The 16,292-nt window shown below is 45.3% G+C and overlaps 1 protein-coding gene across 1 annotated transcript in view; it reads right to left on the bottom strand.

The window, feature by feature from the left end:
• Window positions 1-16,292, bottom strand: part of LEPR (leptin receptor) — a 422,515-nt gene that overhangs the window by 92,804 nt on the left and 313,419 nt on the right. Inside the window, exon 10 of the mRNA XM_086925355.1 lies at window positions 14,257-14,473. Coding sequence (XP_086781481.1) covers window positions 14,257-14,473 — 217 coding nt within the window. The remainder of the gene's footprint in view (window positions 1-14,256; window positions 14,474-16,292) is intronic.

Genomic DNA, 16,292 nt, shown 5'->3' with positions numbered 1-16,292 from the left:
TGTTGTACCCTGCCAAATTGAAAATTTCTCAAGAGGGGCAAGCACACTGTTTCACAGACTCAAAGTCTCAAAGTCAGCCCTGAAATTTTCAAAACATATCTGCAAGTCTAGGTCTCAGCAGCGCAGGCTGGGGAGCCCAACAGCCACGCCAAATCTAGAAGACTTAGATTAGGAATGATGACATCATTTTTTTCTTGTAATGAACAAGGGTGGATTTATAATGGAGTTGCTTGCGGGTGCTGATCTGGTCTTGTCTGTTTGAACAGCTGTAGATAGGGGATGGTTTCCATATATATTTGTCACATGTTTGCATGTAGGTCTATTTGAATTGTGTTGAGTCAGTGACTTGGACGCTGATTACATTAATTGTTGATAACGCACAGGTTTACCATACAGTTAAAGTCTGACAAGTCTCACCACGGAGTGAGTGTTCGCTGCCGTTCCCTCACCCCTAGCGGGTGTTCCCCTCTTGTTGAATTGTATGGAAGATAGGGTAAATGTGTGGGAGGGGGGATGGTGATGGTCTCAACCTAATTGTTAATATGTTTTTTTTGGTGATTGTAACATTAATATCGGTTGGAGTGAGAGCTGGTTGTTGTGGTGAGAAGGCCGCACGTGGTAATGACACTCCCTTCCGCTGCTGATCGCATTACTTATCAGGCTGCCCGGAGTCATCCGGTTCCAATATGGGTGAGCGATACCGGTTGTTGACTTGGAATGTGAGGGGCCTCAATTCTGGCCTCCTTGACTCGCCATGGCTTTATTGCAGGAAACACATTTGACTAAACATAAAGAGTGAGGTTTTGCTGGAAGATGGGCTGGATTTAAACTGGCGGCGTCTTTTTCATCATATGCTAGAGGCTCGCTGATTCTGATTAAACGGTGTGTGGCATTTATGCCTGCCCGGATATATATAGATGAGGATGGGAGATGCGCAATGGTACAAGGGGAGCTAGGAGGCTCTTTGATAACTATAATTAGCATGTCCGGGTCTATTGTAGATGATCAGGAGTGTTTTGTACGGATGTATGCTAAACCGAGGGTTAGGCCGGAAGCCAATATTTTGTGGGGAGGTGACTTGAACACATACTTAAGCCCTGAACTGGATAAGTCCAATCCAACGTCACATCAAACTCCTAAAGTAGCCCAGTGCGTGAAAAGTGCTATGCTTGAATTTGGATTGAGTGATGTGTGGAGAGTAGGAAATGCCCTGGCGAAAGAGGGAACACATGCGACACCGCTACACAACAGCTGGTCGCGTTTAGACTAGTGGCTGCTGGGTGGTGATGCGACAGATTGGGTCCTGGAGGTCGCGAATTTGCTGCACACTTTATCTGATCACAATCCGGTACAGGTAGAGATACAGATCCCGATGGCCTTGCATCGCCAATTCACGTGGCGGCTGCGCTCGGAGGCCTTACTTGATCCGGTGTATGAGGCCACAGTGCGGGAAGCTATAGAACAATACATTCTGATCAATAAGAGTTCTGTGGATGATGCTTCAACTTTGTGGGAAGCTTTCAAGGCGACGATCAAGGGAGTGTGCATGGGTACTGCGGCGGGCATTTAGAAAGATATTAGGGTGCAGCTTCTCAAAATTAAGACTGCGCTTCAGGTATTGGAATGCAGCTACGCAGTGGCTCCATCGGCTGACACCTTGGCCCAAATACACAAGCAGATCTTGGAATATAATACTTTAACTGACATTGAAATGCGATACATTTCTCATAGGCTCATGGAGAGAAGATAAAGAGAGAGAGGAGATCAGGGCGTACAGTAGCGGCCAAGATCAGAGACCATATGGAGCAACCACATACAGACAAGATCACGGACCCACAGGGGAAGGAGCATTATCACCCACTCGCTACTACCGAGCAGTTCTGGCACTTCTAAGTGGACATCTATACATCCAAATGGGAGGCGACAGCGGCTGAGTTGGAGGGGTACCTGGAAGACGTGGCGTGCTCTTGGCTGTCTTGCCTATTGACACTGAGTAAATTAAGGCTGCTATACTAGCCCTCCCCAATGGAAAGGCGCCGGGGGCGGATGGCCTAACGGTTTAATTTTATAAAACATATGCAGACTTGATCACTCCATATCTGCTGGAGGTGTATGCTGAGGCACACAAGTCGGGGATACTACCGCCGTCACTGAGGCAGACGCTGATATATAACATTTCTCAGACAAGCCCCTAGATAAATGTGACACTTTTCGTCCCCTTTCACTGATTAATATTGATGCAAAGATCCTTGCCAAGATTGATTTTGGCTGTTAAATTGCAACCCCTGATGCCGTGCTTGGTGCTGCCGGACCAGTCGGGTTTTATACCTGATAGATCCACTTCCCACAATCTTCGGAATATATTTTCCATGTTTCATATCTTGGAGCCAAGCATGTCAGCCGCAGCGGTAATGCTGGACACTGCTAAGGCGTTCGATTCGGTAGAGTGGAAATATATATTTTTTATTCTTCAGAGCATGGGATTTCCGCCTATATTTATACAGTGGATCAGGGTGCTATATGCGGATCCATCGGCTAGGGTTTGTGTTGGCGGTTTGACATTAGACCAGTTTTAAATAAAGATGGGCACTCGTCAGGGCTGCCCTTTGACTCCGATGCTTTTTGCGATTATAATGTAACCACTGGCGTGCGTTATTAGACAGAGACATAGAGAAACAGCACTGAACTTCAACTATCGCCCCGTGGCCATTTCATTATATGCTGATGATATGGTGCTTTTTGTTCGTGAACCTTCCAGGTACTTGGCGCAACTGCTGCGAGAGTATGTAAGGTTTGGTTGTTTGTTGGGCCTAACCATACACTGGGATAAGTCTGTTGTCATTCCTTTGACGGAGTCCACGGTACAGCAGGACATGGATTTCCCGTTGGTATGGTCTGTGGACCCAATAAAATGTCTTGGAGTCTGGGTCTTCCGAGACCCGGATGCGGTGATATGTGAGAATTATGGGAGGGCATACACCAAATTGGAGCAGCAGGTGGACGTATGGGTAACCTTACCGCTTTCATTGGCGGATCATATTGTGTTATTCAAGATGGCGGTTCTGCCGTGGTTTTTGTATTTGTTTATTAATATATCGATTGTGCTATCGAAGGGGTTCTTTAGCACTCTCCGAGGGACTCTGCTCTGGTTGGTTTGGGAAGGCAAACATGCCTGTGTAAAATGGTCGATCCTAACTACTGATTATGGTAAAGGAGGGTTTGGGGCACCAGACTTCTATGTTTATTATTTGAGTGCGCAAGCCCAGTATGCCTTTTATTGGATGAGACCGCATGCATTTACTCCACATGTCACAGTAGAGGAGGGAGATGTATATCAAGTTCCTTTACACAGCATGACAACATACCGGGCACGTGGAACCCCAAAAGCGGATATAAATGCAGTGGTCTCGATTATAGCTTCCTGCCAGGAAATAGGGCAGCTGGCGCGTAAGCTCCCGTTGTACCCGCCAGCCATGTGCATAGAACATCATACTGCACTGTCGTGACCCATGAGGCGCAATTGATGTGGCTTTTTAAAGAGACAGGCTTACAACTGATGCAGGATATCTACCCGGAAGGCTCGTTTCTCAAATTGGACACCCTGCAATTTATCAGTAATCCAACGTTGTTGTTCAGATTCGCGATGCACAGATTTAGACACGCGGACCATTACGACACCTACCCTCTGGAACCTCCCACATTGCAATCCCTACAGTTCTTGCTTAGTACTCCCACTAATAAAAAACTGATCTCTCTGCTGTATAGGTTGATTGAGGAAGAATGCATGAGTCAGCCGGACATAAGTAGGGAGAGATGGAATGCCTGTTTACCTGATCCGATATTGGAGAAAGATTGGATGTATGTGTGCGAATTAAGGGGTACACTTAGTATTAACGGAAACTTACGTATCATACATTTTAAATATATACACCAGGTGTAATATACTCCTGCAAAGTTGTATAGATTTGGACGGCGTGAGTCTGGCTGATGTGTGCGATGTGGGCAGGCGGACGCTGACTTTCCGCATCTTGCTTGGGGATGCAAGAGGGTGGCTGAGTTCTAGGCGCTTGTAGTGAGAAACTTAAAGACTATGACAGACGTAGAGCTACAGTGCACTCTGCTTGTTTGCCTGCTGTGTTGCCTGCCCCAAGTAAAGGGAGTAGGTGGGAGATTTGTACTACTGGCCCTGCACATGGCTACTCGGAGAGTGGCTATTACGTGGGTGGGAGATGTATATCAAAAGTAGAACACTGGATTAAGGACTTGGTCTATTGCAAGGATAACCTTGAGACATATGCGGAATAATTACCTACAATCTTAAGACCGAAGGACATTCGGGAGCCCTTGAGACTCTATTTTTTTAAAAGGGCAGCTGAGGCTGAGCAGAGCTATGCGAGTTAGGCGGTACGGGAGGGAGTAGTGTGTGACCTGGATGTAGGATATGATGGACTGGAAGGGAGATGCTTCATCATTCCAACACGACTTTGTAATTAACGCTCAGGAAGGATGTGTTTTTTTTGTGTTTTGGTATTAAAATTTGGTGTCTGTTTTTTTTGTTGGATTTATGGGAAAGTTTATGCTCATGACTATGTATGCATATTGATAATATGCTACAGGATTATTTTTATGTTTATTGTAAATATCTTGTGAGGTCTCTTTTTTTAAATTTAATAATAAAAATGTTTTAAAAAATATGATTTTGGGGACTGCAGTAGTCCTTGCAAGCAAATTGCGGCCTCTGACCACTGCTCCAATACCAGGGAACAGCAGTTCCCAGGCGGAGCCGGCAGTCCTAGTGCGGTCCAGCTGCCCAAGTAGTAATTGGGCAGTCGGACCGCTGGTGCAGCAGTGACTGGATCTGCCACCGCCGCACCACCACGAGTCTGATAGTCCTCCTTCAATATAAAGGGAGATCCGAGGAAGGGAAGCATTTTGCTCCCTACGTAATCTGTCACCAGCATAGGACCAGGCTAGTAGGTGGGTGAAATGGTCCAAAACCAGGTTGGTATAGCTGAAGATGCAGGGATAGTACATTTCCCGAAACATATCACTGTCAACCACACAAGCTCCATCCCACTGCAGAAAAGTCCTGCCATTTTGGATTTGCCTCAGAATAATGTACTGTGCGATAGTTTGAAGTGAGGCAAACAGGATGTGCTGCGGGGTTATTCCCATTGGTTAGGAAGTGTCCAGGAATCACCACCACCCACTGCCTAGTGAAACTACAAAGTTGCCAGATCACCCACAACTCATCCAAACACAACTCGACCCCTGCTGTTTATAGTCAAAGGCCATACACAGCAGAGTTATGGCTCCTAAAAAAAGGGCTCTAGGCCTGTTCTGTCCGTCAATGTGATTCACCTCTGCAATGCCCCATTACAGTCATATATGTATGTGTGCTGAATTACAGGTGGGCTTCCTAAAGTGAAAATGTGTTTTCTACCTCAACTAAGGGTGGACATGTTTCTAAGATCTCCTCTGACCACATCTTTGATACAGATGTCAGTAGAGAGTTGTCGTTCTCTGCCCACCTCCTGCCTTACATGAAAAACCTTCCCAGGATGGCAACGTTCAGTACCATTTTCATGTCTGGCGACTTCAAGTTAGCCAGGAAGGGACATTCATCTTCTCCCTCCATATGGCTGTGATTACAAGTTAGAAGTAAACATGTGTGGAGATTCTGTGTGGCCAGAATTTCCATGTACGAATAGTATCTCAGCACTTATTTACTTCTATGAAGAATGAAACCCCTCGAAATGGATAGGGAAAATGGTAGAGAAAAGGGACTAATGTGTTGAATAATGCATGGCAATTATGTGCGGGCACCTAATTGCCATGCGTTATTCAACACATTAGTCCCTTTTCTGAGGAGTTCTGTGAGGACTAACTAAACTCTAGTCCAGCCATTTACAACCTCAATAGATAGAACCACAACTGCAGACTCATTTCATTTTCAAATCTTTATTTCAGCATTGCGCCATAAAAGAACAGTTTAAACATTACGTTTCATTAAAAGTTACATGTCAAAACATAAGCACAATCACTTAAAAAAAAAAAAAAATGGAAAATACATTCTATTTAACTGTGCAACAAAAGTTGAATAATCATGGAGCATGACAATAAAAACATATGAGACGGGAGGACACCTCAGTAATTCTGTAAGCAAATTCAATTGTCTAAAGCAGTTAGTGCTACTATGAACAAATCAATTCCATAGATAGGACAATGTGAATGGAGATTAGGAATTAAATTCACAACTGAAGGCCCATTTTTTTCCTACGGTAGCAAATGGCAAGTAAAAATCTACTCACACTAAATATGATCTGTTGTGAAGTATTAGTGGTCAAAATTCTCAGAGCCTGGCCACAAGACCTCAAACCTAATAAAAGACATATCGGTTTGATCCATCTTTTCCTCTCATGGGCATAGATAGGACAAAAAAAGAGAATGTGCTGCACATTCTCAATTTGATTATGTTCACAAAGTGAACAAACTTTGTCCAATTCCTCGGCCAATGGGTCACGGTTCCTTGCCCAACATGACAAAGTTGCTTTCAATCGAAGATTTCCATATCTGAACTTTAGAAAAAGTGTCTTGGCAAGTGGAGGCTCTATCTCGTCCATAAAGGACTCATAAAGGGGTTCACCCTTAAAACTTAAAAATTTTGATACTAATGAACCGCTAGTACTGAGGTTTACAGCCATATTTGCTACATAGGACCAGAAAGCTTTTTTCAGGACTACTTTGGGATTTGGTGGAAGCTGCTCAGGATGCTCCCAAAAGTGTTTCAGGCCTATAAAATTTAGCCAAGTCCTAACGTGTGTTAGCCAAAGTATTTTTTTGTTACTATCCAACCCCATGATCTCCATCAGCCCTTCTCTATATACCTGAAGCTCAGGAACGTGCCACAATCTTACCCACAGCATAAGTGGTCTGATAAGAACATGATGGTCAGTTCTTTTAAAGTCGAGGTCCAATTGCAGGGGTACTAATGGGGTCCCTCTCGGAGCCCTAACCAAGCTACGCATAAAGTTGTTATCATGAATGCTAAAAGTCTCCTTGGAGCCTGGCCCCCACAGTTCAGCACCATATAACACTGAAGATTGAACCTTGAATTTAAAAAGTTCCATAACGGGACGTACCGCTTTGCTGGTGCTTAAGCTTTGCTCTCTAAGGATTGGTTTAACGTTCTGGGCAAATAACAATTTGCTTTTTTCCATTTGAGCTTTCCAGGTAAAGTTACAATCAAGCGTCCCCCCTAAATATGAAAAGTGAGGCACTGATTCCAACTTTATCCCTTTCAAGGATAGACAACCCTTGTCTGGTTTGGTTGGATTAAGGGCCATGTATTTCGTTTTTTTTACATTTATCTCTAGCCCCTTTTGACAACAATAATCGTTAAAAGTATTCAATAAAATCTGCAAGCCATTTTTAGTTTGGGATATCAGAATAGTATCGTCAGCAAACAATAGAGATGCTACCCTTTCGCCATTCAATTTAGGTGCATCATTTTTACATTTGTCTAAGTAAGAGGGAATATCATTCACGAAGATAGAAAATAACGTGGGGGCCAGAACGCATCCCTGGCGAACTCCACGTTCGATTGGAATTTTCCGTGAAAGTTCGCCGTTTTGTCCCCATCTAATTCTCGCGAAGTTCCCATCATGTAATTTTATAATTTGAGCTACTATATTGTTTGGCATGCCCGCTGCACTCAGCGTCTTCCACAGAAGATCACGTGGCACCAAGTCGAAAGCTGCCCTTAAATCAACAAAGGCAACATACAAGTGGGCCTTCTTTATCATTACGTACTTCCAGTAGAGGCAGCAGAATCTAAAGCACTGATCTATTGTGCTGACTTTAGTTCTGAACCCGGCTTGAAATTTAGTTAAAAATGAATTTTCGTCCAACCAATTACTCACTCGTAATAAAATATGGCGTGAGTAAATTTTCTGAAGGATGTCCATTAAGCTTATTGGACGATAATTACAGGGGTCCTTCCTGTCTCCTTTTTTAAAAATTAAAACAATTTCAGCTCCTTTCCAACTTTCGGGAAATTCTAAACTTTGGGATAGTTTGTTGCAAAGGTAGTTGATATATGGTACCCATATTTTCAAGTCGTGCTTGTAAAGATCCCCAGGGATTTTATCCAAGCCTGGGGCTTTCCCATTTTTTACTTGGCTAATAGCCAACTCTGTTTCCCCCAAGGTAAAGACCAGCGGGTCCACTGGAAGTTCATGACTAACTACAGTAGATGCTGTATGGGGATCATCATATTTCGTATATAAATTGGTAAAGTGGGTTACCCAGGTTTGCTCGTCTAGGAATGTGTCTCTGATCACCCTTCCCACCTTGTTCCCATTTGCTATCAGCTTCCAGAATAATACAGTATCTCGCGATCTTACAGCTGACAGTAATTCCGCCCATTTTGCTTCCTCCCACGCAATTTTTGAAGTCCTTTGGATAGTTTTGTAGTTGCTTCTAGCTATCTTAACATCCAGTTGCGATTTCGATTTAATAGCGATTAGCATTTCCCTCTTTGACTCTCTACACAGTCTGTCATACCAGGGCTTACTGTGAGACAAATTCTGAGTCTTCTGCTGGGGTTTTTTGGGCATTTTAGTTACCAATAATTTTAATTTTTTGAAAAACTCCAAATGTATGGACTGAAAGGAAGTTCTTGCTTCCTCCTCAGGAGTTAAGCTTAGATATGCAGCAAAGGTACCTGCAAAAAGTGAGTAAATTTCACTCAAAATATCACCATGATCCAAAATAAATGGCCATTTTAGCGATCTCCTGTTGTTACTGATGTGAATATCAATACCATCCCTAACACCCCCCTCAAAGCAGGTAGGAGAGGAGGGGTCGCTAAAAAGTGCAGCGTTTAGTGACAAGTTTAGTGGAAAGTGGTCACTTTCAGCCCTCTCCATTACTTCAAGATCTATGAGATACGACCAAAGAGGGATAGAAACTATTACAAAGTCCAAGATGCTTCTGTATGTATTCCTCCTAAAGGTTGGTTTTTTTGGGGTGTCGGACGGTAACCGGCCATTACAGGCCCTAAGGTGATGCTCTGTACATAATTTGATCAGTTGCAGAGCCAGAATGGAACATTTCACGGATTTGTTACTCCCAAGGAGGGGGATTTTGTTTGCCTGATCTTCCTCCTCAAAAATCTCACTTATGCCCGACACTGGTTCGTAGTCACAATTTAGATCCCCAGCCAAGATGATAAGATCCTCCCCAGGATTCAACCCCCTCAAAAAGTAATCCAGTTTAGAAACAATAAGGGATTCCTTTGATGACGGTGTTGGCCTATTATAAATGTTTATTAGGACTAATTTCTTCCCATTGGAGGTAGTTATTTTTAATGCTAAGATATCTACCGAATTTGTGTCTATCACCTCTATGTCAACCCTGAGATTGATCCTTGCCCAGATCAGAAGACCCCCGGACGGCCTACCACTCTTGGATGGGACTGCTCCAATACCAAAAGTCTTGTAGCCCACCCTGTGAGGAATATCGATTGCCCAGGTCTCCTGGAGTAGACAAAAATCAAAGGATTCCACAAAGGCAGCCCAGTCTTGATCCCTCAATTTGCTGGCAACCCCAGCTACATTCCAACTAACAAGCTTGACCGAAATCCCCATTGCAGAAGACATGATGGTGTTAACCCTTGACATCTCATCACCAGTATATGCTACTTGTTCAATTCCCGGAGATATTTCCTCAAGAGGTAAGTGTCTTATGGTAGGGATTAGTCCTACCTGTTCTTCAGGAATATTATCTTGACATGTAACATTCATACCCAAGGGTCGAAATACAACAGTTGGCAATAGTTTACGCTCTGTTCCAACCCTCATCTCAGTATGGTTCCTTGAGTCCCCTCCCTCGACCCCCCCGCCCAACAACCTTCAATCACAACCATCAAGGCCACTGAAGACGTCAAAACGATTGGACGTCTCAAGAGGCGTGAAAGGTTTCAGATGGTCCATCCTTCTATCCTGAAAACTGTGAAAGTTATGGTGACTAGTTGGGACGGAATGCCATCCCAGGGGGTCTTGAACCGTTGCAGGGCAAGGGGCACCAGGCATGTTTCTCATACCCTGGTAAATCAGGGGGTACTGAGAGCAATAACCGTTCCCAACATTCTGTACAATTGGACAATTAAGTGGCTGAGTTTGAATTGACCCCTGTGAGAGGGGAAAATGAGATGGAACAACCACTGACCTAGGGTAAAAATACGTTAGAGGTCTTGGGATTATAGTACTGTTAGGACTCCCCGTCTGCCAGTTCAATATGTAGTGGACAGCGTTTGGGTCCCTAAAATTGACAACCACTACATCACCCTCAATATCTTTGGTTCTTCCCCCCAACCATTCGAGGCGTCGAACATGAACTATGTCCCCGTTAACATAATTTGCAATGGGCCTATGTGCTCTCAACCAGTGCGTTATCTTATTTTTTAGTTGAAAAAAACCCTCCCTCTTATTTTGTTCAAGGGCCGGCACACCTGTTAGGACTACCACATAGGGTACTGCCTCTGGTGGAAGTTCAGGCAGTGGAACCCTTTTAGGTTTCCCCCAGGTGCATCTGGTTTCCCTAGCTTCCCTTGTTAGGTCTGTTAAAGCTAGATTGGTTATATTACCAGAATTTTTAGATGTATTAACGCTGGTCTTGCTAACAACAGACCCCAGCATTGAATCACCAGTTGCCTCTTGGGATGGCCTAGAATTAACATGGTGGTGAGCAATAGCTGATGCTGGGTTCTCCGAAGATTTTGGTACGGGTAGAGTTGAGGGAGGTGTAAGAACAACATGAGCAACAATAGGGGGAGGAGGTAGCATAACAGATGACGAAACTTGAGATACACCCTTAGATGCTTGATTATTTGCATAATTAACATCAGCATGGCCTACAAGATCTATTTTAGGCAGTGCAATCTCAATTTTTGACAGCCTACACTCCACCTCCGTTAGCCTCTCCAAGATAGATACAGAATATGATCTAATTAAGTTCTCGATATCCTGAAGGGACACGGGGCACCTGTTCTCAGTATGGACAATGACTGTCTCACTTGGCTCCCTATTGACCTCTTTATCTATAGGGGTATTAGATATGACTGGTGATGCAATAATACTGACCAACCCCTCAGAATCAGATTGAACAACACAGGGATTCTTAACAACAATAGGCAAATTTTTCCCAAAGTCACGGCAGCTCAGTTTGGGTTGCAATGGATCCCTCCTTTTCCGTCGCTTTTTGTTCGGCGGGGGGCCATAGATTTTCCCCGTAGTTGGTAATTTTTTTGCCTTAGCACGGGCTGCATGCTGTTGTAATAAGGCGTCTCCCTTTAGAGATGACAAGCCACTTCCAATGGATGATGACGACAAGTCGATCAAATCAACTCGAGATACGGTTTCAGATGGAAGAGCAACCGTATTTGCCTCCGGGAGCGAGCTGTCTAATGGAGGAGTCGATTCGTTTGTTAATGCCCCAGCAGTATTATCAGAGGGTCCAATCACGGGGGATATTAATGGTAAAGCTGATCCATTCTTCATGCTTTCCACTGAACGGCGACGGTCTGCCCGCCTCTCCGCTAGCACAATCTCCCTGGTGATATCAGGCGATGGTTTGGAAAAATAACTATCCAAAGTCCCATTAACTAGCACACCCTGTTTATCCTGCACATGCAGCTCAACATTAACAGTTGCCATGGCTAGTTTAAGGGGTCGTTTGGTGAGGCAGATGACGATGGTTGGAATTATAGTATAATGAACACAATCAGTACCTGAAAGCAAGAGGGTATATCCAGTCCGGTCTCCTCGTGTCTCGGAGGGTCTCAGAGGGTCCGCCCTTTGTCCGGGCTTCGTCCCGGGATTAGTCCCGCACACGCGTTCCGCTCACGCGTCCCCGTGGCAGTTTTTATAGCAAAGGGAGGTGGTGAAAGGGAGGAGTCCCGGGAAGAGGCGGCAGGTGTGCTGGATGTTGGACGCACAGCCTGTCGGACCTCGCAGTCCCGTCTCCCTTTGGCCCGCACTTTCACACGGTACAGCGTCTCTTCACTCCGGCACGTCCCCGGGTTGCAGGCAAGGGCTCCTAAGAAACAACAGCAGCAAGGACTCCTCTGCGAGCGGCTCCCGCGAAGCGGGGGCCGCGAGGAGTAATAAAGGGCGGTGATAGAAGGGAGGAGTCCCGGGAAGAGGCGGCAGGTGTGCTGGATGTTGGACGCACAGCCTGTCGGACCTCGCAGTCCCGTCTCCCTTTGGCCCGCACTTTCACACGGTACAGCGTCTCTTCACTCCGGCACGTCCCCGGGTTGCAGGCAAGGGCTCCTAAGAAACAACAGCAGCAAGGACTCCTCTGCGAGCGGCACCCGCGAAGCGGGGGCCGCGAGGAGTAATAAAGGGCGGTGATAGAAGGGAGGAGTCCCGGGAAGAGGCGGCAGGTGTGCTGGATGTTGGACGCACAGCCTGTCGGACCTCGCAGTCCCGTCTCCCTTTGGCCCGCACTTTCACACGGTACAGCGTCTCTTCACTCTGGCACGTCCCCGGGTTGCAGGCAAGGGCTCCTAAGAAACAACAGCAGCAAGGACTCCTCTGCGAGCGGCACCCGCGAAGCGGGGGCCGCGAGGAGTAATAAAGGGCGGTGATAGAAGGGAGGAGTCCCGGGAAGAGGCGGCAGGTGTGCTGGATGTTGGACGCACAACCTGTCGGACCTCGCAGTCCCGTCTCCCTTTGGCCCGCACTTTCACACGGTACAGCGTCTCTTCACTCCGGCACGTCCCCGGGTTGCAGGCAAGGGCTCCTAAGAAACAACAGCAGCAAGGACTCCTCTGCGAGCGGCACCCGCGAAGCGGGGGCCGCGAGGAGTAATAAAGGGCGGTGATAGAAGGGAGGAGTCCCGGGAAGAGGCGGCAGGTGTGCTGGATGTTGGACGCACAGCCTGTCGGACCTCGCAGTCCCGTCTCCCTTTGGCCCGCACTTTCACACGGTACAGCGTCTCTTCACTCCGGCACGTCCCCGGGTTGCAGGCAAGGGCTCCTAAGAAACAACAGCAGCAAGGACTCCTCTGCGAGCGGCACCCGCGAAGCGGGGGCCGCGAGGAGTAATAAAGGGCGGTGATAGAAGGGAGGAGTCCCGGGAAGAGGCGGCAGGTGTGCTGGATGTTGGACGCACAGCCTGTCGGACCTCGCAGTCCCGTCTCCCTTTGGCCCGCACTTTCACACGGTACAGCGTCTCTTCACTCCGGCACGTCCCCGGGTTGCAGGCAAGGGCTCCTAAGAAACAACAGCAGCAAGGACTCCTCTGCGAGCGGCACCCCTCTGCAAAGAAGCATTTAAACGCCCACAGACTGAACATTGTGTGATACATAAAAATTGCAAAACATACCTTACCAAACAAATCCATCCCACACCATATCATAAATATAACATAACTCCCTATGGTCTCCTCTTTACATACGCTTCCTATAAATTTTATAGGGCATCCTTTATCATATTCTTCTTATGGCATTTACTTAGTGCATATTGACACATTCCTGTAGATTGAGATGCTAACATTACTGAACACACTATATCAATTTCAGATATTTCTCAATAAATAAAGTCTGAGTTAAGTCAAGTAGAATAAAGAGTAGATAAGGATATTCGGGAAAGTGCGTTTTATTTTAAAACATAAGTAGAAACGTTGGGAAATGTAATACAATTTCCTGTGGCGGCCGTAATTTTAAGAGGGAGGGGGCAGACAAACGGGACACACGTGCACATGCACACATACACATTCACAGCTATGTATTCACAATTATGCACACAAACACATCCATTCACAACACTCATTACTAAACATTCATACATGCAAGCATGCATGCCCCAAGCATTAATTAAAAAAAACACACACACTTACCTGCAGCTCCGCCTCGGAGGTACTAGGAGGCTTGGGACTGCTGCCCTCCCTCAGGCAGCCAGGAGCCTGCATGTTTAGCACATGTCTGGCTCCTGCCTGCCTGACCTGAAAATGAACAGTGTATGACATGTGTTCAGCCTGACAGGCACTGTTCGTGAGGGGCAAAAGCTGGGGGCATGGCCCCTCATCCCCAATGGACCAGCCATGGCTGACAATTTCCTTGAAACATACATTTCACATCTTGTCTGTTTTTATGCTTAGGATGAAAGTCACATGAGCTACTTACTCAGTCACAGTTAAAATCCCTGAGTGGTTGTTCTTAAATCTAGCCAATAATCTAGTTTGGTTTTACCTGTGGACATTTGTTGTGAAAATGTCAGATTTAAGTTTCTTATAGACGATCCGATTGAATTGATGGCTCGAACTGTAACAGTATGCACAGGATCAATCCAGGAAAACGTGTGTCGTGTCTGATTTCCAATGTACTCTGACCACGTAGCATTGTTTGATGTGTGATGTTCCACTGCATATCCGCTCACACTGCATAAGGAGTATTTCTTTATCAACGGCTGTGGTAAAGAACAACAAGAAGTATATTTATATGTGTCAAAATATATTGGCTCCTGTATGTAGAAGGTAAAGTTGCTTACAAGAGAAGAACACTGAAAAACGATGCCAAATTTTTTGAAATTAAAAAAGAGAAAGTTGAGAAATATTAATGTGCAGAGATGTATCCTAGTTTAAAGCTCAGGTTTTATTACAGGTCTTCAACTTTCTCTTGCCACCCATTTTATACGATGTACTGCCAACTGCCTCTTTATAAGATACAGTCTACAGCAACATTTAAAAATAAAACTCATGAAATAGAACCTGCTCCGAAATCTTTGTGAATTAGTTATGCACGTGTTAGGCAGAATGTATGCTTCATGTTGTATAATATAAAAAATTTCAAATCCGTATTCATTGCTCAGAACTAGTGAGGAATTAGGTTTTTCCATTATTGACCTAATGCATGTTTAACATTTTTTTTTAGCAGTGTCAGAAATCGAGTTCATTTCTTAAGGATGACCCCAACCAACTTAATAAACACAATATGGCTAAGTCGAAACACAGTTGTGAGAGAATCTCTGCGGAACCTCGGGTAGCTATGGCACAAGCAGTGGACAGTTCCTACAGAAGTTCCTGTTTAAACAGTATTAACAATATTGAAATAAAGAAAACAGCACAATAAAATTCCAAAACAATATAGAATAGAAAAAAAGGAACAGAAAGACTCCAAGATCATTATTATATTGTAAGGAGAAGTGGTGATGAGAACTTTTTTTGTGTTTTAACGCAAAAACATCTAGATATTTAGATAGACCAAGCGGGCTGCCCTTGAGAAAATCTTCTCTGAAATGGAAGTCAGAATCTTTCAGCGTTACAAGGAACATAGATGTGCCTAACAAGGGTCCCTCAAAGTCAAATATGTTGTCATCAACCTCCCCCTGAAACCATTAGTTTTGGCACCAAAAGCTCTGCGATGAAAAATGCGTTTTTTGTGGTTGTCGATGATGCTTTGTTGGTTAGATATATTTGCAACGTTGGTCCAGCCCTAGGCTTCATTTCCGGTTAACACAAAATGATGATGGACAGAGTGATGAAACTTTTCAGACACTCACCCCCAGTCAAAGATCTGGGTTTAATCGATCATCATCCTTCTGCTCGCTAAGTCACCCCAATTTGGACCCAGCCATATGCAAATCAGTCTTGACCCTGTTCCTCATGGGAACAGTCTGGCCCGAACTGCCAGGCCAAGTCCTCCCTGGTCCGGAAAAAAGCATCCTGGGATCAGTTTCAGGGTTTCACCCCTCATCAGCCAGGCTAGCTTGAATCCAGTGGTAAAGTGAGCAAGGGACCCATGTCTTGGCATACCATTGCCACATAGATCACAGATCGGGGTTTAATCTACTTGACCTTTGGGGAGCAGTACCAACCTCTGGGTGCAGACAGAATTAAGGAGTTCTTGAGTGGGTCTTCTTCTTTCAGCAGGAGTCAGAAGAAGTCTTCCAGTGGTGCCTTCCTTTTCTGGTGGAGTCTATCCAGGTCCGGGAATATTCTGTGGCAGTGGTGGCTGAGGTGCTAGATCTATCCTGTGCACTAGCCAAGGATTGAAGAACGTGTTCCATGTGATCCTAACTATTTTACTCGACCAAGTTTTCCATGATTACCTCCCAATTAAAAGGGTCCAAACCAGTTCTCTCCCCTTCCATGACTGCATCTTGGCCGTCTAGACTGTTCCTGATAATCAATAGGAGAAACCCTTCCTGGCATCTACAAGCCAAAAGAGGTAGTGCTAAGGTTGTCCTTTGTTCAGTCAACTGTTCCTGTTTGCTCCCACATTGCTGA

The sequence above is a fragment of the Lissotriton vulgaris genome, chromosome 1_1 (assembly GCF_964263255.1).
Source record: "Lissotriton vulgaris chromosome 1_1, aLisVul1.2, whole genome shotgun sequence".
Lineage (NCBI taxonomy): Eukaryota > Metazoa > Chordata > Amphibia > Caudata > Salamandridae > Lissotriton > Lissotriton vulgaris.
This window is presented reverse-complemented; position numbering and strand designations above follow the sequence as displayed.